Source organism: Heptranchias perlo, unplaced genomic scaffold (genome assembly GCF_035084215.1).
Source record: "Heptranchias perlo isolate sHepPer1 unplaced genomic scaffold, sHepPer1.hap1 HAP1_SCAFFOLD_1799, whole genome shotgun sequence".
In the NCBI taxonomy this organism is placed as follows: Eukaryota; Metazoa; Chordata; class Chondrichthyes; order Hexanchiformes; family Hexanchidae; genus Heptranchias; species Heptranchias perlo.
This window is the reverse complement of record NW_027139076.1, coordinates 1-23,644: the sequence shown is the minus strand read 5'-3', so window position 1 is coordinate 23,644 and position 23,644 is coordinate 1. Positions and strand designations below refer to the sequence as shown.

The 23,644-nt window shown below is 59.4% G+C and overlaps 1 protein-coding gene across 1 annotated transcript; it reads right to left on the bottom strand.

Moving 5' to 3' along the window:
• Window positions 1–6: 6 nt before the first annotated feature.
• On the bottom strand, window positions 7–23,637 carry LOC137309788 (alpha-enolase-like). The gene is made up of 5 exons (XM_067977814.1): window positions 23,463–23,637; window positions 21,884–22,085; window positions 16,307–16,415; window positions 5,614–5,672; window positions 7–286 (listed from the first exon to the last, which is right to left on the bottom strand). Exons 1-5 carry the CDS (start codon window positions 23,596–23,598, stop codon window positions 217–219), a joined length of 576 nt encoding a protein of 191 aa, XP_067833915.1. The 5' UTR covers window positions 23,599–23,637; the 3' UTR covers window positions 7–216.
• Window positions 23,638–23,644: the final 7 nt, after the last annotated feature.

The window sequence follows — 23,644 nt, the reverse complement described above, 5'->3', positions numbered from 1 at the left end:
TGAGAGGAGAGGAGGGGAGTGGAGAGGAGAGGAGGGGAGAGGAGGGGGGGCCGCGCCCAGAGTCTGCTTCAGCCGAGTCCAGGGCAGAAGTTCGGGAGATACTGTGGGTGGTCCCTGGGCGAGTGAGGAATGAGGGAAGTTACAGCGAGTTTGTGCAGAAGTCGGTGATTAATTCATGAACCCCTCCCGGGATAGTCACAGAGCTCGGGAATGGCCTCAGATCTCACTGGGATTCCGAAAATTATGGCCAGCAAAGCGAGCCTGGTCTCCGAGCTCCTCCTCGATCCTGGAGAGAGGAGAGAAAGTTCAGAATGTGACTGAGGAAGGGCCTCTCCCCGTGTCCCTCACCTCCCACCTCCCCACCTTCTCCCCGTGTCCCTCACTCCCACCTCCCCCACCTTCTCCCCGTGTCCCTCACTCCCACCCTCCCCGCCTTCTCCCCGTGTCCCTCACTCCCACCTCCCCGCCTTCTCCCCGTGTCCCTCACTCCCACCTCCCCGCCTTCTCCCCGTGTCCCTCACTCCCACCTCCCCGCCTTCTCCCCGTATCCCTCACTCCCACCTCCCCGCCTTCTCCCCGTGTCCCTCACTCCCACCTCCCCGCCTTCTCCCCCGTGTCCCTCACTCCCACCTCCCCGCCTTCTCCCCCGTGTCCCTCACTCCCACCTCCCCGCCTTCTCCCCATGTCCCTCACTCCCACCTCCCCGCCTTCTCCCCGTATCCCTCACTCCCACCTCCCCTCCTTCTCCCCCGTGTCCCTCACTCCCACCTCCCCGCCTTCTCCCCGTGTCCCTCACTCCCACCTCCCCGCCTTCTCCCCGTATCCCTCACTCCCACCTCCCCGCCTTCTCCCCGTATCCCTCACTCCCACCTCCCCGCCTTCTCCCCCGTATCCCTCACTCCCACCTCCCCGCCTTCTCCCCGTATCCCTCACTCCCACCTCCCCGCCTTCTCCCCCGTATCCCTCACTCCCACCTCCCCGCCTTCTCCCCGTGTCCCTCACTCCCACCTCCCCGCCTTCTCCCCGTGTCCCTCACTCCCACCTCCCCGCCTTCTCCCCGTATCCCTCACTCCCACCTCCCCGCCTTCTCCCCGTGTCCCTCACTCCCACCTCCCCGCCTTCTCCCCGTGTCCCTCACTCCCACCTCCCCGCCTTCTCCCCGTGTCCCTCACTCCCACCTCCCCGCCTTCTCCCCGTATCCCTCACTCCCACCTCCCCGCCTTCTCCCCGTATCCCTCACTCCCACCTCCCCGCCTTCTCCCCCGTATCCCTCACTCCCACCTCCCCGCCTTCTCCCCGTATCCCTCACTCCCACCTCCCCGCCTTCTCCCCGTATCCCTCACTCCCACCTCCCCGCCTTCTCCCCGTATCCCTCACTCCCACCTCTCCCCGCCTTCTCCCGTGTCCCTCACTCCCACCTCCCCCCCTTCTCCCCGTGTCCCTCACTCCCACCTCCCCGCCTTCTCCCCCGTATCCCTCACTCCCACCTCCCCCGCCTTCTCCCCGTGTCCCTCACACCCCACCTCCCCGCCTTCTCCCCGTATCCCTCACTCCCACCTTCTCCCCGTGTCCCTCACTCCCACCTCCCCGCCTTCTCCCCGTATCCCTCACTCCCACCTCCCCGCCTTCTCCCCGTATCCCTCACTCCACCTTCTCCCCGTATCCCTCACTCCCACCTCCCCGCCTTCTCCCCATATCCCTCACTCCCACCTTCTCCCCGTATCCCTCACTCCCACCTCCCCGCCTTCTCCCCGTATCCCTCACTCCCACCTTCTCCCCGTATCCCTCACTTCCCACCTCCCCCGCCTTCTCCCCGTATCCCTCACTCCCACCTTCTCCCCGTATCCCTCACTCCCACCTCCCCGCCTTCTCCACGTGTCCCTCACTCCCACCTCCCCGCCTTCTCCCCGTATCCCTCACTCCCACCTCCCCGCCTTCTCCCCGTGTCCCTCACTCCCACCTCCCCGCCTTCTCCCGTATCCCTCACTCCCACCTCCCCGCCTTCTCCCCGTGTCCCTCACTCCCCACCTCCCCGCCTTCTCCCCGTGTCCCTCACTCCCAGCTCCCCGCCTTCTCCCCGTGTCCCTCACTCCCGCCTCCCGCCTTCTTCACTCCCGCCTCCCCGCCTTCTCCCCGTATCCCTCACTCCCACCTCCCCACCTTCTCCCCCGTATCCCTCACTCCCACCTCCCCGCCTTCTCCCCGTATCCCTCACTCCCACCTCCCCGCCTTCTCCCCGTATCCCTCACTCCCACCTCCCCGCCTTCTCCCCGTGTCCCTCACTCCCAGCTCCCCGCCTTCTCCCCGTGTCCCTCACTCCCAGCTCCCCGCCTTCTCCCCGTGTCCCTCACTCCCACCTCCCCGCCTTCTCCCCGTATCCCTCACTCCCACCTCCCCGCCTTCTCCCCGTATCCCTCACTCCCACCTCCCCACCTTCTCCCCGTGTCCCTCGCTCCCACCTCCCGGCCTTCTCCCCGTGTCCCTCACTCCCACCTCCCCGCCTTCTCCCCGTGTCCCTCACTCCCACCTCCCCGCCTTCTCCCCGTATCCCTCACTCCCACCTCCCCGCCTTCTCCCCGTGTCCCTCACTCCCACCTCCCCGCCTTCTCCCCCGTGTCCCTCACTCCCACCTCCCCGCCTTCTCCCCCGTGTCCCTCACTCCCACCTCCCCGCCTTCTCCCCATGTCCCTCACTCCCACCTCCCCGCCTTCTCCCCGTATCCCTCACTCCCACCTCCCCTCCTTCTCCCCCGTGTCCCTCACTCCCACCTCCCCGCCTTCTCCCCGTGTCCCTCACTCCCACCTCCCCGCCTTCTCCCCGTATCCCTCACTCCCACCTCCCCGCCTTCTCCCCGTATCCCTCACTCCCACCTCCCCGCCTTCTCCCCCGTATCCCTCACTCCCACCTCCCCGCCTTCTCCCCGTATCCCTCACTCCCACCCTCCCGCCTTCTCCCCCGTATCCCTCACTCCCACCTCCCCGCCTTCTCCCCGTGTCCCTCACTCCCACCTCCCCGCCTTCTCCCCGTGTCCCTCACTCCCACCTCCCCGCCTTCTCCCCGTATCCCTCACTCCCACCTCCCCGCCTTCTCCCCGTGTCCCTCACTCCCACCTCCCCGCCTTCTCCCCGTGTCCCTCACTCCCACCTCCCCGCCTTCTCCCCGTGTCCCTCACTCCCACCTCCCCGCCTTCTCCCCGTATCCCTCACTCCCACCTCCCCGCCTTCTCCCCGTATCCCTCACTCCCACCTCCCCGCCTTCTCCCCCGTATCCCTCACTCCCACCTCCCCGCCTTCTCCCCGTATCCCTCACTCCCACCTCCCCGCCTTCTCCCCGTATCCCTCACTCCCACCTCCCCGCCTTCTCCCCCGTATCCCCTCACTCCACCTCCCCGCCTTCTCCCCGTGTAACCTCACTCCCACCTCCCCCCCTTCTCCCCGTGTCCCTCACTCCCACCTCCCCGCCTTCTCCCCCGTATCCCTCACTCCCACCTCCCCGCCTTCTCCCCGTGTCCCTCACACCCACCTCCCCGCCTTCTCCCCGTATCCCTCACTCCCACCTTCTCCCCGTGTCCCTCACTCCCACCTCCCCGCCTTCTCCCCGTATCCCTCACTCCCACCTCCCCGCCTTCTCCCCGTATCCCTCACTCCCACCTTCTCCCCGTATCCCTCACTCCCACCTCCCCGCCTTCTCCCCATATCCCTCACTCCCACCTTCTCCCCGTATCCCTCACTCCCACCTCCCCGCCTTCTCCCCGTATCCCTCACTCCCACCTTCTCCCCGTATCCCTCACTCCCACCTCCCCGCCTTCTCCCCGTATCCCTCACTCCCACCTTCTCCCCGTATCCCTCACTCCCACCTCCCCGCCTTCTCCACGTGTCCCTCACTCCCACCTCCCCGCCTTCTCCCCGTATCCCTCACTCCCACCTCCCCGCCTTCTCCCCGTGTCCCTCACTCCCACCTCCCCGCCTTCTCCCCGTATCCCTCACTCCCACCTCCCCGCCTTCTCCCCGTGTCCCTCACTCCCACCTCCCCGCCTTCTCCCCGTGTCCCTCACTCCCAGCTCCCCGCCATCTCCCCGTGTCCCTCACTCCCGCCTCCCCGCCTTCTCCCCGTATCCCTCACTCCCACCTCCCCACCTTCTCCCCCGTATCCCTCACTCCCACCTCCCCGCCTTCTCCCCGTATCCCTCACTCCCACCTCCCGCCTTCTCCCCGTATCCCTCACTCCCACCTCCCCGCCTTCTCCCCGTGTCCCTCACTCCCAGCTCCCCGCCTTCTCCCCGTGTCCCTCACTCCCAGCTCCCCGCCTTCTCCCCGTGTCCCTCACTCCCACCTCCCCGCCTTCTCCCCGTATCCCTCACTCCCACCTCCCCGCCTTCTCCCCGTATCCCTCACTCCCACCTCCCCACCTTCTCCCCGTGTCCCTCGCTCCCACCTCCCGGCCTTCTCCCCGTGTCCCTCACTCCCACCTCCCCGCCTTCTCCCCGTATCCCTCACTCCCACCTTCTCCCCGTGTCCCTCACTCCCACCTCCCCGCCTTCTCCCCGTATCCCTCACTCCCACCTTCTCCCCGTATCCCTCACTCCCACTTTCCCGCCTTCTCCCCGTGTCCCTCACTCCCACCTCCCCGCCTTCTCCCCGTATCCCTCACTCCCACCTTCTCCCCGTATCCCTCACTCCCACCTCCCCGCCTTCTCCCCGTATCCCTCACTCCCACCTCCCCGCCTTTCCCCGTATCCCTCACTCCCACCTCCCCACCTTCTCCCCGTATCCCTCACTCCCACCTCCCCGCCTTCTCCCCGTATCCCTCACTCCCACCTTCTCCCCGTATCCCTCACTCCCACCTCCCCGCCTTCTCCCCGTATCCCTCACTCCCACCTCCCCGCCTTCTCCCCGTATCCCTCACTCTCACCTCCCCACCTTCTCCCCGTATCCCTCACTCCCACCTCCCCACCTTCTCCCCGTATCCCTCATTCCCACCTCCCCGCCTTCTCCCCGTATCCCTCACTCCCGCCTTTTCCCCGTATCCCTCACTCCCATCTCCCCGCCTTCTCCCCGTATCCCTCACTCCCACCTCCCCGCCTTCTCCCCGTATCCCTCACTCCCACCTCCCCGCCTTCTCCCCGTGTCCCTCACTGCCACCTCCCCGCCTTCTCCCCGTGTCCCTCACTCCCAGCTCCCCGCCTTCTCCCCGTGTCCCTCACTCCCGCCCTCCCCGCCTTCTCCCCGTATCCCTCACTCCCACCTCCCCACCTTCTCCCCCGTATCCCTCACTCCCACCTCCCCGCCTTCTCCCCGTATCCCTCACTCCCACCTCCCCACCTTCTCCCCGTGTCCCTCACTCCCAGCTCCCCGCCTTCTCCCCGTGTCCCTCACTCCCAGCTCCCCGCCTTCTCCCCGTGTCCCTCACTCCCATCTCCCCGCCTTCTCCCCGTATCCCTCACTCCCACCTCCCCGCCTTCTCCCCGTATCCCTCACTCCCACCTCCCCGCCTTCTCCCCGTGTCCCTCACTGCCACCTCCCCGCCTTCTCCCCGTATCCCTCACTCCCACCTCCCCGCCTTCTCCCCGTATCCCTCAATCCTACGATCCACTGGGATGTGTCCTGGGCTTACCGAAGCATCTGATTGTATTTAGCCAAACGCTCTGATCTGCAAGGGGCCCCCGTCTTGATCTAAAACACAAACAGAACTCAAAATCAAACATTTCCCTCGAACATTTTACACCTGGACATCTCATTTGCGACAGAGAAACCATCTCAATAAACAGCAACAGATCAATCCATCTGAGGAGGTCCCTCGAGCCCCTCTCTCACGCTCCTGTATCTGGGGAGGTCCCTCTAACCCCTCTCTCACACACTCCTGTATCTGGGGAGGTCCCTCTAACCCCTCTCACACACTCCTGTATCTGGGGAGGTCCCTCTAACCCCTCTCTCTCACACTCCTGTATCTGGGGAGGTCCCTCTAACCTCTCTCTCACACTCCTGTATCTGGGGAGGTCCCTCTAACCCCTCTCTCTCACACTCCTGTATCTGGGGAGGTCCCTCTAACCCGTCTCTCACACTCCTGTATCTGGGGAGGTCCCTCTAACCCCTCTCTCACACACTCCTGTATCTGGGGAGGTCCCTCTAACCCTCTCTCACACACTCCTGTATCTGGGGAGGTCCCTCTAACCCTCTCTCACACACTCCTGTATCTGGGGAGGTCCCTCTAACCCCTCTCTCACACACTCCTGTATCTGGGGAGGTCCCTCTAACCCCTCTCACACACTCCTGTATCTGGGGAGGTCCCTCTAACCCCTCTCTCACACACTCCTGTATCTGGGGAGGTCCCTCTAACCCTCTCTCACACACTCCTGTATCTGGGGAGGTCCCTCTAACCCTCTCTCACACACTCCTGTATCTGGGGAGGTCCCTCTAACCCCTCTCTCACACACTCCTGTATCTGGGGAGGTCCCTCTAACCCCTCTCACACACTCCTGTATCTGGGGAGGTCCCTCTAACCCCTCTCTCTCACTCCTCTATCTGGTGAGGTCCCTCTAACCCCTCTCTCTCACACTCCTGTATCTGGGGAGGTCCCTCTAACCCCTCTCTCACACACTCCTGTATCTGGGGAGGTCCCTCTAACCCCTCTCTCACACACTCCTGTATCTGGGGAGGTCCCTCTAACCCCTCTCTCACACACTCCTGTATCTGGGGAGGTCCCTCTAACCCCTCTCTCTCACACTCCTGTATCTGGGGAGGTCCCTCTAACCCCTCTCTCACACTCCTGTATCTGGGGAGGTCCCTCTAACCCCTCTCTCACACACTCCTGTATCTGGGGAGGTCCCTCTAACCCCCTCTCTCACACTCCTGTATCTGGGGAGGTCCCTCTAACCCCTCTCTCACACACTCCTGTATCTGGGGAGGTCCCTCTAACCCCTCTCTCTCACACTCCTGTATCTGGGGAGGTCCCTCTAACCCCTCTCTCACACTCCTGTATCTGGGGAGGTCCCTCTAACCCCTCTCTCACACACTCCTGTATCTGGGGAGGTCCCACTAACACCCTCTCTCACACTCCTGTATCTGGGGAGGTCCCTCTAACCCCTCTCTGACACACTCCTGTACCTGGGGAGGTCCCTCTAACTCCTCTCTCTCACACTCCTGTATCTGGTGAGGTCCCTCTAACCCCTCTCTCACACTCTTGTATCTGGGGAGGTCCCTCTAACCCCTCTCTCTCACACTCCTGGATCTGGGGAGGTCCCTCAAACCCGTCTCTCTCACACTCCTGTATCGGGGAGGTCCCTCGAACCCCTCTCTCACACTCCTGTATCCGGGGAGGTCCCTCTAACCCCTCTCTCTCACACTCCTGTATCTGGGGAGGTCCCTCTAACCCCTCTCTGACACACTCCTGTATCTGGGGAGGTTCCTCTAACCCCTCTCTCACACACTCCTGTATCTGGGGAGGTCCCTCTAACCCCTCTCTCATACTCCTGTATCTGGGGAGGTCCCTCTAACCCCTCTCTCTCACACTCCTGTATCTGGGGAGGTCCCTCTAACCCCTCTCTCACACTCCTGTATCTGGGGAGGTTCCTCTAACCCCTCTCTCACACACTCCTGTATCTGGGGAGGTCCCTCTAACCCCTCTCTCATACTCCTGTATCTGGGGAGGTCCCTCTAACCCCTCTCTGACACACTCCTGTATCTGGGGAGGTCCCTCTAACCCCTCTCTCACACTCCTGTATCTGGGGAGGTCCCTCTAACCCCCTCTCTCACATACTCCTGTATCTGGGGAGGTCCCTCTAACCCCTCTCACACTCCTGTATCTGGGGAGGTCCCTCTAACCCCTCTCACACTCCTGTATCTGGGGAGGTCCCTCTAACCCCTCTCTCACACTCCTGTATCTGGGGAGGTCCCTCTAACCCCTCTCTCTCACACACTCCTGTATCTGGGGAGGTCCCTCTAACCCCTCTCTCACACACTCCTGTATCTGGGGAGGTCCCTCTAACCCCTCTCTCTCACACTCCTGTATCTGGGGAGGTCCCTCAAACCCCTCTCTCACACACTCCTGTATCTGGGGAGGTCCCTCTAACCCCTCTCTCACACACTCCTGTATCTGGGGAGGTCCCTCAAACCCCTCTCTCACACACTCCTGTATCTGGGGAGGTCCCACTAACCCCTCTCTCTCACACTCCTGTATCTGGGGAGGTCCCTCTAACCCCTCTCTCACACTCCTGTATCTGGGGAGGTCCCTCTAACTCCCTCTCTCACACTCCTGTATCTGGGGAGGTCCCTCTAACCACTCTTTCACACTCTTGTATCTGGGGAGGTCCCTCTAACCCCTCTCTCTCACACTCCTGTATCTGGGGAGGTCCCTCTAACTCCTCTCTCACATTCCTGTATCTGGGGAGGGCCCTCTAACCCCTCTCTCACACACTCCTGTATCTGGGGAGGTCCCTCTAACCCCTCTCTCTCACACTCCTGTATCTGGGGAGGTCCCTCTAACCCCTCTCTCACACACTCCTGTATCTGGGGAGGTCCCTCTAACCCCTCTCTCACACTCCTGTATCTGGGGAGGTCCCTCTAACCCCTCTCTCACACACTCCTGTATCTGGGGAGGTCCCTCTAACCCACTCTCTCACACTCCTGTATCTGGGGAGGTCCCTCTAACCCCTCTCTCACACTCCTGTATCTGGGGAGGTCCCTCTAACCCCTCTCTCACACACTCCTGTATCTGGGGAGGTCCCTCTCACCCACTCTCTCACACTCCTGTATCTGGGGAGGTCCCTCTAACCCCTCTCTCACACACTCCTGTATCTGGGGAGGTCCCTCTAACCCCTCTCTCACACTCCTGTATCTGGGGAGGTCCCTCTAACCCCTCTCTCTCACACTCCTGTATCTGGGGAGGTCCCTCTAACCCCCTCTCTCTCTCACACTCCTGTATCTGGGGAGGTCCCTCTAACCCCCTCTCTCTCACACTCCTGTATCTGGGGAGGTCCCTCTAACCCCTCTCTCTCAAACTCCTGTATCTGGGGAGGTCCCTCTAACCCCTCTCTCCCACTCCTGTATCTGGGGAGGTCCCTCTAACCCCTCTCTCTCACACTCCTGTATCTGGGGAGGTCCCTCTAACCCCTCTCTCTCACACTCCTGTATCTGGGGAGGTCCATCTAACCCCTCTCTCACACACTCCTGTATCTGGGGAGGTCCCTCTAACCCCTCTCTCACACACTCCTGTATCTGGGGAGGTCCCTCTAACCCCTCTCTCTCACACTCCCGTATCTGGGGTCTCTCTCACACTCCCGTATCTGGGGAGGTCCCTCTAACCCCTCTCTCACACACTCCTGTATCTGGGGAGGTCCCTCTAACCCCTCTCTCACACACTCCTGTATCTGGGGAGGTCCCTCTAACCCCTCTCTCACACTCCTGTATCTGGGGAGGTCCCTCTAACCCCCTCTCACACTCCTGTATCTGGGGAGGTCCCTCTAACCCCTCTCTCTCACACTCCTGTATCTGGGGAGGTCCCTCTAACCCCCCTCTCTCTCACACTCCTGTATCTGGGGAGGTCCCTCTAACCCCTCTCTCACACTCCTGTATCTGGGGAGGTCCCTCGAACGCCTCTCTCACACTCCGGTATCCGGGGAGGTCCCTCGAACCCCTCTCTCACACTCCGGTATCCGGGGAGGTCCCTCTAACCCCTCTCTCACACACTCCTGTATCTGGGAGGTCCCTCTAACCCCTCTCTCACACACTCCTGTATCTGGGGAGGTCCCTCTAACCCCTCTCTCTCACACTCCTGTATCTGGGGAGGTCCCTCTAACCCCTCTCTCACACTCCTGTATCTGGGGAGGTCCATCTAACCCCTCTCTCACACACTCCTGTATCTGGGAGGTCCCTCTAACCCCTCTCTCACACACTCCTGTATCTGGGGAGGTCCCTCCAACCCCTCTCTCTCACACTCCCGTATCTGGGGAGGTCCCTCTAACCCCTCTCTCACACACTCCTGTATCTGGGGAGGTCCCTCTAACCCCTCTCTCACACACTCCTGTATCTGGGGAGGTCCCTCTAACCCCTCTCTCACACTCCTGTATCTGGGAGGTCCCTCTAACCCCTCTCTCACACTGCTGTATCTGGGGAGGTCCCTCTAACCCCTCTCTCTCACACTCCTGTATCTGGGGAGGTCCCTCTAACCCCCCTCTCTCTCACACTCCTGTATCTGGGAGGTCCCTCTAACCCCTCTCTTACACTCCTGTATCTGGGGAGGTCCCTCGAACGCCTCTCTCACACTCCGGTATCCGGGGAGGTCCCTCGAACCCCTCTCTCACACTCCGGTATCCGGGGAGGTCCCTCCAACCCCTCTCTCACACACTCCTGTATCTGGGAGGTCCCTCTAACCCCTCTCTCACACACTCCTGTATCTGGGGAGGTCCCTCTAACCCCTCTCTCTCACACTCCTGTATCTGGGGAGGTCCCTCTAACCACTCTCTCACACTCCTGTATCTGGGGAGGTCCCTCTAACCCCTCTCTCTCACACTCCTGTATCTGGGGAGGTCCCTCTAACCCCTCTCTCTCACACTCCTCTATCTGGGGAGGTCCCTCTAACCCCTCTCTCACACTCCTGTATCTGGGGAGGTCCCTCGAACCCCTCTCTCACACACTCCTGTATCTGGGGAGGTCCCTCTAACCCCTCTCTCTCACACACTCCTGTATCTGGGGAGGTCCCTCTAACCCCCTCTCTCTCACTCCTGTATCTGGGAGGTCCCTCTAACCCCTCTCTCACACACTCCTGTATCTGGGGAGGTCCCTCTAACCCCTCTCTCTCACACACTCCTGTATCTGGGGAGGTCCCTCTAACCCCCTCTCTCACACTCCTGTATCTGGGGAGGTCCCTCTAACCCCCTCTCTCACACTCCTGTATCTGGGGAGGTCCCTCTAACCCCTCCCTCACACCCTCCTGTATCTGAGGAGGTCCCTCTAACCCCTCTCTCACACCCTCCTGTATCTGAGGAGCTCCCTCTAACCCCCTCTCTCTCACACTCCTGTATCTGGGGAGGTCCCTCTAACCCCCTCTCTCACACACTCCTGTATCTGGGGAGGTCCCTCTAACCTCTCTCTCTCACACTCCTGTATCTGGGGAGGTCCCTCTAACCCCTCTCTCACACCCTCCTGTATCTGAGGAGCTCCCTCTAACCCCCTCTCTCTCACACTCCTGTATCTGGGGAGGTCCCTCTAACCCCCTCTCTCACACACTCCTGTATCTGGGGAGGTCCCTCTAACCCCTCTCTCACACTCTCCTGTATCTGGGAGGTCCCTCTAACCCCTCTCTCTCACACTCCTGTATCTGGGGAGGTCCCTCTAACCCCTCTCTCACACTCCTGTATCTGGGAGGTCCCTCTAACCCCTCTCACACACTCCTGTATCTGGGGAGGTCCCTCTAACCCTCTCTCACACACTCCTGTATCTGGGGAGGTCCCTCTAACCTCTCTCTCTCACACTCCTGTATCTGGGGAGGTCCCTCGAACCCCTCTCTCACACTCTCCTGTATCTGGGGAGGTCCCTCTAACCCCTCTCTCTCACACTCCTGTATCTGGGAGGTCCCTCTAACCCCCCTCTCTCACACTCCTGTATCTGGGGAGGTCCCTCTAACCCCTCTCTCACACTCCTGTATCTGGGGAGGTCCCTCTAACCCCTCTCTCACACACTCCTGTATCTGGGGAGGTCCCTCTAACCCCCTCTCTCACACTCCTGTATCTGGGGAGGTCCCTCTAACCCCTCTCTCACACACTCCTGTATCTGGGGAGGTCCCTCTAACCCCTCTCTCTCACACTCCTGTATCTGGGGAGGTCCCTCTAACCCCTCTCTCACACTCCTGTATCTGGGGAGGTCCCTCTAACCCCTCTCTCACACACTCCTGTATCTGGGGAGGTCCCACTAACACCCTCTCTCACACTCCTGTATCTGGGGAGGTCCCTCTAACCCCTCTCTGACACACTCCTGTACCTGGGGAGGTCCCTCTAACTCCTCTCTCTCACACTCCTGTATCTGGTGAGGTCCCTCTAACCCCTCTCTCACACTCTTGTATCTGGGGAGGTCCCTCTAACCCCTCTCTCTCACACTCCTGGATCTGGGAGGTCCCTCAAACCCGTCTCTCTCACACTCCTGTATCGGGGAGGTCCCTCGAACCCCTCTCTCACACTCCTGTATCCGGGGAGGTCCCTCTAACCCCTCTCTCTCACACTCCTGTATCTGGGGAGGTCCCTCTAACCCCTCTCTGACACACTCCTGTATCTGGGGAGGTTCCTCTAACCCCTCTCTCACACACTCCTGTATCTGGGGAGGTCCCTCTAACCCCTCTCTCATACTCCTGTATCTGGGGAGGTCCCTCTAACCCCTCTCTCTCACACTCCTGTATCTGGGGAGGTCCCTCTAACCCCTCTCTCACACTCCTGTATCTGGGGAGGTTCCTCTAACCCCTCTCTCACACACTCCTGTATCTGGGGAGGTCCCTCTAACCCCTCTCTCATACTCCTGTATCTGGGGAGGTCCCTCTAACCCCTCTCTGACACACTCCTGTATCTGGGGAGGTCCCTCTAACCCCTCTCTCACACTCCTGTATCTGGGGAGGTCCCTCTAACCCCCTCTCTCACATACTCCTGTATCTGGGGAGGTCCCTCTAACCCCTCTCTCTCACACTCCTGTATCTGGGGAGGTCCCTCTAACCCCTCTCTCACACACTCCTGTATCTGGGGAGGTCCCTCTAACCCCTCTCTCACACACTCCTGTATCTGGGGAGGTCCCTCTAACCCCTCTCTCTCACACTCCTGTATCTGGGGAGGTCCCTCTAACCCCTCTCTCACACACTCCTGTATCTGGGGAGGTCCCTCTAACCCCTCTCTCACACACTCCTGTATCTGGGAGGTCCCTCAAACCCCTCTCTCACACACTCCTGTATCTGGGGAGGTCCCACTAACCCCTCTCTCTCACACTCCTGTATCTGGGGAGGTCCCTCTAACCCCTCTCTCACACTCCTGTATCTGGGGAGGTCCCTCTAACTCCCTCTCTCACACTCCTGTATCTGGGGAGGTCCCTCTAACCACTCTTTCACACTCTTGTATCTGGGAGGTCCCTCTAACCCCTCTCTCTCACACTCCTGTATCTGGGGAGGTCCCTCTAACTCCTCTCTCACATTCCTGTATCTGGGGAGGGCCCTCTAACCCCTCTCTCACACACTCCTGTATCTGGGGAGGTCCCTCTAACCCCTCTCTCTCACACTCCTGTATCTGGGGAGGTCCCTCTAACCCCTCTCTCACACACTCCTGTATCTGGGGAGGTCCCTCTAACCCCTCTCTCACACTCCTGTATCTGGGGAGGTCCCTCTAACCCCTCTCTCACACACTCCTGTATCTGGGGAGGTCCCTCTAACCCACTCTCTCACACTCCTGTATCTGGGAGGTCCCTCTAACCCCTCTCTCACACTCCTGTATCTGGGGAGGTCCCTCTAACCCCTCTCTCACACACTCCTGTATCTGGGGAGGTCCCTCTCACCCACTCTCTCACACCCTGTATCTGGGGAGGTCCCTCTAACCCCTCTCTCACACACTCCTGTATCTGGGGAGGTCCCTCTAACCCCTCTCTCACACTCCTGTATCTGGGGAGGTCCCTCTAACCCCTCTCTCTCACACTCCTGTATCTGGGAGGTCCCTCTAACCCCCTCTCTCTCTCACACTCCTGTATCTGGGGAGGTCCCTCTAACCCCCTCTCTCTCACACTCCTGTATCCGGGGAGGTCCCTCTAACCCCTCTCTCTCAAACTCCTGTATCTGGGGAGGTCCCTCTAACCCCTCTCTCCCACTCCTGTATCTGGGGAGGTCCCTCTAACCCCTCTCTCTCACACTCCTGTATCTGGGGAGGTCCCTCTAACCCCTCTCTCTCACACTCCTGTATCTGGGAGGTCCATCTAACCCCTCTCTCACACACTCCTGTATCTGGGGAGGTCCCTCTAACCCCTCTCTCACACACTCCTGTATCTGGGGAGGTCCCTCTAACCCCTCTCTCTCACACTCCCGTATCTGGGGAGGTCCCTCTAACCCCTCTCTCACACACTCCTGTATCTGGGGAGGTCCCTCTAACCCCTCTCTCACACACTCCTGTATCTGGGGAGGTCCCTCTAACCCCTCTCTCACACTCCTGTATCTGGGGAGGTCCCTCTAACCCCCTCTCTCACACTCCTGTATCTGGGGAGGTCCCTCTAACCCCTCTCTCTCACACTCCTGTATCTGGGAGGTCCCTCTAACCCCCCTCTCTCTCACACTCCTGTATCTGGGGAGGTCCCTCTAACCCCTCTCTCACACTCCTGTATCTGGGAGGTCCCTCGAACGCCTCTCTCACACTCCGGTATCCGGGGAGGTCCCTCGAACCCCTCTCTCACACTCCGGTATCCGGGGAGGTCCCTCTAACCCCTCTCTCTCACACTCCTGTATCTGGGGAGGTCCCTCTAACCCCTCTCTGACACACTCCTGTATCTGGGGAGGTCCCTCTAACCCCTCTCTCTCACACTCCTGTATCTGGGGAGGTCCCTCTAACCCCTCTCTCACACTCCTGTATCTGGGGAGGTCCATCTAACCCCTCTCTCACACACTCCTGTATCTGGGGAGGTCCCTCTAACCCCTCTCTCACACACTCCTGTATCTGGGGAGGTCCCTCCAACCCCTCTCTCTCACACTCCCGTATCCGGGGAGGTCCCTCTAACCCCTCTCTCACAACTCCTGTATCTGGGAGGTCCCTCTAACCCCTCTCTCTCACACTCCTGTATCTGGGGAGGTCCCTCTAACCACTCTCTCACACTCCTGTATCTGGGGAGGTCCCTCTAACCCCTCTCTCTCACACTCCTGTATCTGGGGAGGTCCCTCTAACCCCTCTCTCTCACACTCCTCTATCTGGGGAGGTCCCTCTAACCCCTCTCTCACACTCCTGTATCTGGGAGGTCCCTCGAACCCCTCTCTCACACACTCCTGTATCTGGGGAGGTCCCTCTAACCCCTCTCTCTCACACACTCCTGTATCTGGGGAGGTCCCTCTAACCCCCTCTCTCTCACTCCTGTATCTGGGGAGGTCCCTCTAACCCCTCTCTCACACACTCCTGTATCTGGGGAGGTCCCTCTAACCCCTCTCTCTCACACACTCCTGTATCTGGGGAGGTCCCTCTAACCCCCTCTCTCACACTCCTGTATCTGGGGAGGTCCCTCTAACCCCCTCTCTCACACTCCTGTATCTGGGGAGGTCCCTCTAACCCCTCCCTCACACCCTCCTGTATCTGAGGAGGTCCCTCTAACCCCTCTCTCACACCCTCCTGTATCTGAGGAGCTCCCTCTAACCCCCTCTCTCTCACACTCCTGTATCTGGGGAGGTCCCTCTAACCCCCTCTCTCACACACTCCTGTATCTGGGAGGTCCCTCTAACCTCTCTCTCTCACACTCCTGTATCTGGGGAGGTCCCTCTAACCCCTCTCTCACACCCTCCTGTATCTGAGGAGCTCCCTCTAACCCCCTCTCTCTCACACTCCTGTATCTGGGGAGGTCCCTCTAACCCCCTCTCTCACACACTCCTGTATCTGGGGAGGTCCCTCTAACCCCTCTCTCACACTCTCCTGTATCTGGGGAGGTCCCTCTAACCCCTCTCTCTCACACTCCTGTATCTGGGGAGGTCCCTCTAACCCCTCTCTCACACTCCTGTATCTGGGGAGGTCCCTCTAACCCCTCTCACACACTCCTGTATCTGGGGAGGTCCCTCTAACCCCTCTCTCACACACTCCTGTATCTGGGGAGGTCCCTCTAACCTCTCTCTCTCACACTCCTGTATCTGGGGAGGTCCCTCGAACCCCTCTCTCACACTCTCCTGTATCTGGGGAGGTCCCTCTAACCCCTCTCTCTCACACTCCTGTATCTGGGGAGGTCCCTCTAACCCCCCTCTCTCACACTCCTGTATCTGGGGAGGTCCCTCTAACCCCTCTCTCACACACTCCTGTATCTGGGGAGGTCCCTCTAACCCCCTCTCTCACACTCCTGTATCTGGGGAGGTCCCTCTATCCCCTCTCTCACACACTCCTGTATCTGGGGAGGTCCCTCTAACCCCTCTCTCACACACTCCTGTATCTGGGGAGGTCCCTCTAATCCCTCTCTCTCACACTCCTGTATCTGGGGAGGTCCTCTAACCCCTCTCTCTCTCACACTCCTGTATCTGGGGAGGTCCCTCCAACCCCTCTCTCTCACACTCCTGTATCTGGGGAGGTCCCTCTAACCCCCTCTCTCACACTCCTGTATCTGGAGTGTAAACATACCTGCCCTGTGCAGAGTCCCACCACGAGATCAGCGATGAAGTTATCCTCTGTCTCACCCGATCGGTGACTGACCATCACTCCCCAACCATTCGTCTGTGCCAATTTACAGCTGCAGGAGAGAAGGGTATTCTGTTAGAATAAAGTGGGGGTAATGTGGAGGGAGCTCTGTATTGTAGTGTGGAGGGAGCTCTGTATTGTAGTGTGGAGGGAGCTCTGTATTGTAGTGTGGAGGGAGCTCTGTATTGTAGTGTAGAGGGAGCTCTGTATTGTAGTGTAGAGGGAGCTCTGTATTGTAGTGTGGAGGGAGCTCTGTATTGTAGTGTAGAGGGAGCTCTGTATTGTAGTGTGGAGGGAGCTCTGTATTGTAGTGTAGAGGGAGCTCTGTATTGTAGTGTGGAGGGAGCTCTGTATTGTAGTGTGGAGGGAGCTCTGTATTGTGGTGTGGAGGGAGCTCTGTATTGTAGTGTAGAGGGAGCTCTGTATTGTAGTGTGGAGGGAGCTCTGTATTGTGGTGTGGAGGGAGCTCTGTATTGTAGTGTGGAGGGAGCTCTGTATTGTAGTGTAGAGGGAGCTCTGTATTGTAGTGTGGAGGGAGCTCTGTATTGTAGTGTAGAGGGAGCTCTGTATTGTAGTGTGGAGGGAGCTCTGTATTGTAGTGTGGAGGGAGCTCTGTATTGTAGTGTGGAGGGAGCTCTGTATTGTAGTGTGGAGGGAGCTCTGTATTGTAGTGTAGAGGGAGCTCTGTATTGTCGTGTGGAGGGAGCTCTGTATTGTGGTGTAGAGGGAGCTCTGTATTGTAGTGTGGAGGGAGCTCCGTATTGTAGTGTGGAGGGAGCTCTGTATTGTGGTGTGGAGGGAGCTCTGTATTGTAGTGTAGAGGGAGCTCTGTATTGTCGTGTGAGGGAGCTCTGTATTGTAGTGTAGAGGGAGCTCTGTATTGTAGTGTGGAGGGAGCTCTGTATTGTAGTGTCGAGGGAGCTCTGTATTGTAGTGTGGAGGGAGCTCTGTATTGTAGTGTGGAGGGAGCTCTGTATTGTAGTGTGGAGGGAGCTCTGTATTGTAGTGTGGAGGGAGCTCTGTATTGTAGTGTGGAAGGAGCTCTGTATTGTAGTGTAGAGGGAGCTCTGTATTGTAGTGTGGAAGGAGCTCTGTATTGTAGTGTAGAGGGAGCTCTGTATTGTAGTGTAGAGGGAGCTCTGTATTGTAGTGTGGAGGGAGCTCTGTATTGTGGTGTGGAGGGAGCTCTGTATTGTAGTGTAGAGGGAGCTCTGTATTGTAGTGTGGAGGGAGCTCTGTATTGTAGTGTGGAGGGAGCTCTGTATTGTAGTGTGGAGGGAGCTCTGTATTGTAGTGTGGAAGGAGCTCTGTATTGTAGTGTAGAGGGAGCTCTGTATTGTAGTGTGGAAGGAGCTCTGTATTGTAGTGTAGAGGGAGCTCTGTATTGTAGTGTAGAGGGAGCTCTGTATTGTAGTGTAGAGGGAGCTCTGTATTGTGGTGTGGAGGGAGCTCTGTATTGTAGTGTGGAGGTAGCTCTGTATTGTAGTGTAGAGGGAGCTCTGTATTGTAGTGTGGAGGGAGCTCTGTATTGTAGTGTTGAGGGAGCTCTGTATTGTGGTGTAGAGGGAGCTCTGTATTGTAGTGTGGAGGGAGCTCTGTATTGTAGTGTAGAGGGAGCTCTGTATTGTAGTGTAGAGGGAGCTCTGTATTGTAGTGTCGAGGGAGCTCTGTATTGTAGTGTGGAGGGAGCTCTGTATTGTAGTGTAGAGGGAGCTCTGTATTGTAGTGTAGAGGGAGCTCTGTATTGTAGTGTGGAGGGAGCTCTGTATTGTAGTGTGGAGGGAGCTCTGTATTGTAGTGTGGAGGGAGCTCTGTATTGTAGTGTGGAGGGAGCTCTGTATTGTAGTGTGGAGGGAGCTCTGTATTGTAGTGTGGAGGGAGCTCTGTATTGTAGTGTGGAGGGAGCTCTGTATTGTAGTGTGGAGGGAGCTCTGTATTGTAGTGTGGAGGGAGCTCTGTATTGTAGTGTGGAGGGAGCTCTGTATTGTGGTGTAGAGGGAGCTCTGTATTGTAGTGTGGAGGGAGCTCTGTATTGTAGTGTGGAGGGAGCTCTGTATTGTAGTGTGGAGGGAGCTCTGTATTGTAGTGTGGAGGGAGCTCTGTATTGTAGTGTGGAGGGAGCTCTGTATTGTAGTGTGGAGGGAGCTCTGTATTGTAGTGTGGAGGGAGCTCTGTATTGTAGTGTGGAGGGAGCTCTGTATTGTAGTGTAGAGGGAGCTCTGTATTGTGGTGTGGAGGGAGCTCTGTATTGTAGTGTAGAGGGAGCTCTGTATTGTAGTGTAGAGGGAGCTCTGTATTGTAGTGTGGAGGGAGCTCTGTATTGTAGTGTGGAGGGAGCTCTGTATTGTAGTGTGGAGGGAGCTCTGTATTGTAGTGTAGAGGGAGCTCTGTATTGTAGTGTGGAGGGAGCTCTGTATTGTAGTGTAGAGGGAGCTCTGTATTGTAGTGTGGAGGGAGCTCTGTATTGTAGTGTAGAGGGAGCTCTGTATTGTAGTGTGGAGGGAGCTCTGTATTGTAGTGTAGAGGGAGCTCTGTATTGTAGTGTGGAGGGAGCTCTGTATTGTAGTGTGGAGGGAGCTCTGTATTGTAGTGTGGAGGGAGCTCTGTATTGTAGTGTGGAGGGAGCTCTGTGTTGTAGTGTAGAGGGAGCTCTGTATTGTAGTGTAGAGGGAGCTCTGTATTGTAGTGTAGAGGGAGCTCTGTATTGTAGTGTGGAGGGAGCTCTGTATTGTAGTGAAGAGGGAGCTCTGTATTGTAGTGTAGAGGGAGCTCTGTATTGTAGTGTGGAGGGAGCTCTGTATTGTAGTGTAGAGGGAGCTCTGTATTGTAGTGTAGAGGGAGCTCTGTATTGTAGTGTGGAGGGAGCTCTGTATTGTAGTGTGGAGGGAGCTCTGTATTGTAGTGTAGAGGGAGCTCTGTATTGTAGTGTGGAGGGAGCTCTGTATTGTAGTGTAGAGGGAGCTCTGTATTGTGGTGTGGAGGGAGCTCTGTATTGTAGTGTGGAGGGAGCTCTGTATTGTAGTGTAGAGGGAGCTCTGTATTGTAGTGTCGAGTGAGCTCTGTATTGTAGTGTGGAGGGAGCTCTGTATTGTAGTGTGGAGGGAGCTCTGTATTGTAGTGTGGAGGGAGCTCTGTATTGTAGTGTGGAGGGAGCTCTGTATTGTAGTGTGGAGGGAGCTCTGTATTGTAGTGTGGAGGGAGCTCTGTATTGTCGTGTAGAGGGAGCTCTGTATTGTAGTGTAGAGGGAGCTCTGTGTTGTAGTGTAGAGGGAGCTCTGTATTGTAGTGTAGAGGGAGCTCTGTATTGTAGTGTGGAGGGAGCTCTGTATTGTAGTGTGGAGGGAGCTCTGTATTGTAGTGTAGAGGGAGCTCTGTATTGTAGTGTAGAGGGAGCTCTGTATTGTAGTGTGGAGGGAGCTCTGTATTGTAGTGTGGAGGGAGCTCTGTATTGTAGTGTGGAGGGAGCTCTGTATTGTAGTGTGGAGGGAGCTCTGTATTGTAGTGTAGAGGGAGCTCTGTATTGTAGTGTGGAGGGAGCTCTGTATTGTAGTGTGGAGGGAGCTCTGTATTGTAGTGTGGAGGGAGCTCTGTATTGTAGTGTGGAGGGAGCTCTGTATTGTAGTGTAGAGGGAGCTCTGTATTGTAGTGTAGAGGGAGCTCTGTATTGTAGTGTGGAGGGAGCTCTGTATTGTAGTGTAGAGGGAGCTCTGTATTGTGGTGTAGAGGGAGCTCTGTATTGTAGTGTGGAGGGAGCTCTGTATTGTAGTGTGGAGGGAGCTCTGTATTGTAGTGTAGAGGGAGCTCTGTATTGTAGTGTGGAGGGAGCTCTGTATTGTAGTGTGGAGGGAGCTCTGTATTGTAGTGTGGAGGGAGCTCTGTATTGTAGTGTGTCTCCAACGTCTCCCCTCAGACCTCAAACCCTCCCCTCTCAGCCCGCAGCTCCCCTCAGACCTCAGCCCCCTCCCCACAGACCCCCCCACTCCCCTCAGACCCCTGCCTCTCCCCTCAGACCCCGCCCCTCCCCTCAGACTCCGCCCCCCCAACAGACTCCGCCCCCAACAGACTCCGCCCCCTCCCCTCAGACCCCAGTCCCCTCCCCACAGACCCCGCCCCCTCCCCACAGACCCCCTCCCCTCAGACCCCCGCCCCCTCCCCACAGACCCCGCCCCCTCCGCACAGACCCCCTCCCCTCAGACCCCCTCCCCTCAGACCCCAGCCCCCTCCCCTCAGACCCCAGCCCCCTCCCCTCAGACCCCAGCCCCCTCCCCTCAGACCCAGCCCCCTCCCCTCAGACCCTCCCCCTCCCCTCAGACTCCTCCCCCTCCCCTTAGACTCCGCCCCCTCCCCTCAGACCCCCACCCCCTCCCCTCAGACCCGGCCCCCTCCCCTCCGACCCCAGCCCCCTCCCCTCAGACAACGCCCCCTCCCCTCAGACCCCAGCCCCCTCCCCTCAGACCCCAGCCCCCTCCCTCAGACCCCAGCCCCCTCCCCTCAGACCCCAGCCCCCTCCCCTCAGACCCCAGCCCCCTCCCCTCAGGCCCCGCCCCCTCCGACCCCAGCCCCCTCCCCTCAGACCCCGCCCCCAGTCCCGGCCCCCTCCCCTCAGACCCCTGCCCCCTCCCCTCAGACCCCTGCCCCCTCCCCTCAGACCCCTGCCCCCTCCCCTCAGACCCCAGCCCCGTCCCCTCAGACCCCAGCCCCCTCCCCTCCGACCCCAGCCCCCTCCCCTCCGACTCCCGCCCCCTCCCCTCAGACCCCAGCCCCCTCCCCTCAGACCCCAGCCCCCTCCCCTCCGACCCCCGCCCCCTCCCCTCAGACCCCCGCCCCATCCCCTCAGACCCCCAGCCCCATCCCCTCAGACTCCACCCCCTCCCCTCCGACCCCAGCCCCCTCCTCTCAGACCCCCAGCCCCCTCCCCTCAGACCCCAGCCCCCTCCCCTCAGACCCCCAGCCCCCTCCCCTCAGACCCCCAGCCCCCTCCCCTCAGACCCCAGCCCCCTCCCCTCAGACCCCAGCCCCCTCCCCTCAGACCCCAGCCCCCTCCCCTCCGACCCCAGCCCCTCCCCTCAGACTCCGCCCCCTCCCTCAGACTCCGCCCCCTCCCCTCAGACTCCGCCCCCTCCCTGCAGACCCCAGCCCCCTCCCCGCAGACCCCAGCCCCCTCCCCTCAGACCCCAGCCCCCTCCCCTCCGACCCCAGCCCCCTCCCCTCCGACCCCAGCCCCCTCCCCTCAGACCCCAGCCCCCTCCCCTCAGACCCCCAGCCCCCTCCCCTCAGACTCCACCCCCTCCCCTCAGACTCACGCCCCCTCCCCTCAGACCCCCAGCCCCTCCCCTCAGACCCCCAGCCCCCTCCCCTCAGACCCCCAGCCCCCTCCCCTCAGACCCCCAGCCCCCTCCCCTCAGACCCCCAGCCCCCTCCCCTCAGACCCCCAGCCCCCTCCCCTCAGACCCCAGCCCACTCCCCTCAGACCCCAACCCCCCTCCCCTCAGACCCCCAGCCCCCTCCCCTCAGACTCACGCCTGGATGGACTCGGTGACAGTCCCGATCTGGTTGACCTTCAGCAGGAGGCAGTTACAGGCCCTGTCCACCACCGCTCGCCCGATGCGTTTGGGGTTGGTGACGGTGAGGTCATCGCCGACCACCTGAATCCCCACCGTGGCCGTGAACTTTGACCAGGCCGGCCAGTCGTCCTGATCGAACGGGTCCTCGATCGACACCACTGCCAGGATAGAAGACCAGCGTCTGGTCACCGTCTGAGGGAATCACGGAGCCAGACACAGAGACAGAGCCGGAGACGGAGACGGAGACGGAGACGGAGACGGAGACGGAGACGGAGACGGAGACGGAGACAGAGACAGAGACAGAGACAGAGCCAGACACAGACACAGAGCCAGACACAGGCACAGACACAGACACAGAGACAGAGACAGACACAGAGACAGAGACAGACACAGAGACAGACACAGAGACAGACACAGAGACAGACACAGAGACAGACACAGAGACAGACACAGAGACAGACACAGACACAGAGACAGACACAGAGACAGAGACAGACACAGAGACAGACACAGAGACAGACACAGAGACAGACACAGAGACAGACACAGAGACAGACACAGAGACAGACACAGAGACAGACACAGAGACAGACACAGAGCCAGACACAGAGCCAGACACAGACACGGAGCCGGAGCCGGAGCCGGAGACGGAGACGGAGACGGAGACGGAGACGGAGACAGAGACAGAGACAGAGACAGAGACAGAGACAGAGACAGACACAGACACAGACACAGACACAGAGCCAGACACAGACACAGAGCCAGACACAGGCACAGACACAGACACAGAGACAGAGACAGACACAGAGACAGACACAGAGACAGACACAGAGACAGACACAGAGACAGACACAGAGCCAGACACAGAGCCAGACACAGAGCCAGACACAGACACAGAGACAGACACAGACACAGAGACAGAGCCAGACACAGACACAGACACAGAGCCAGAGCCAGACACAGAGCCAGACACAGACACAGACACAGACACAGACACAGAGCCAGACACAGACACAGAGCCAGACACAGACACAGAGCCAGACATAGACCCAGACACAGAGACAGACACAGAGACAGACACAGAGACAGACACAGACACAGAGCCAGACATAGACCCAGACACGGAGACAGACACGGAGACAGACACGGAGACAGACACAGAGACAGACACAGAGACAGACACAGAGACAGACACAGAGACAGACACAGAGACAGACACAGAGCCAGACACAGAGCCAGACATAGACCCAGACACGGAGACAGATACGGAGACAGATACGGAGACAGACACAGACACAGACCCAGACACAGACACAGACACAGAGCCAGACACAGACACAGACACAGACACAGACACAGACACAGACCCAGACATAGATCCAGACATAGATCCAGACACAGACACAAACCCCGGTCCCATCACCTCCTGCGGGGGATTCGCAGATCAGGCCAACTCCGGAATAGGCCGGGAATGGAGCCTGGGCCTTTCCTGAACGCCCCCCCCCCCAGGCCCCACCCCTCGCCCCCCCCTTTACCTGGGTAGTCGCGCACGAAGGTCTTGTAGAGATCGGCCAGCTGGTCGGGTGAGATGTAACGGCCGGGGTCATCGGGAGACTTGAAATCCAGGTCATAGCGACCCCCCTTGTAGAACTCGGAAGCTGCAACATCCATTCCCACCACCACCTTGTCCGTGTAACCTGCCTTGGCGATGGCGGCA

Coding starts and splice junctions, on each gene's coding strand:
- LOC137309788 (XM_067977814.1), bottom strand. CDS start 23,598: ATGGATGTTGCAGCTTCCGAGTTCTACAAGGGGGGTCGCTATGACCTG. Junction 16,416..21,883: donor GTCACCGAGTCCATCCAGGC/GTGAGTCTGAGG, acceptor TCTCTCCTGCAG/CTGTAAATTGGCACAGACGA. Junction 5,673..16,306: donor TGGGACTCTGCACAGGGCAG/GTATGTTTACAC, acceptor TTTGTGTTTTAG/ATCAAGACGGGGGCCCCTTG.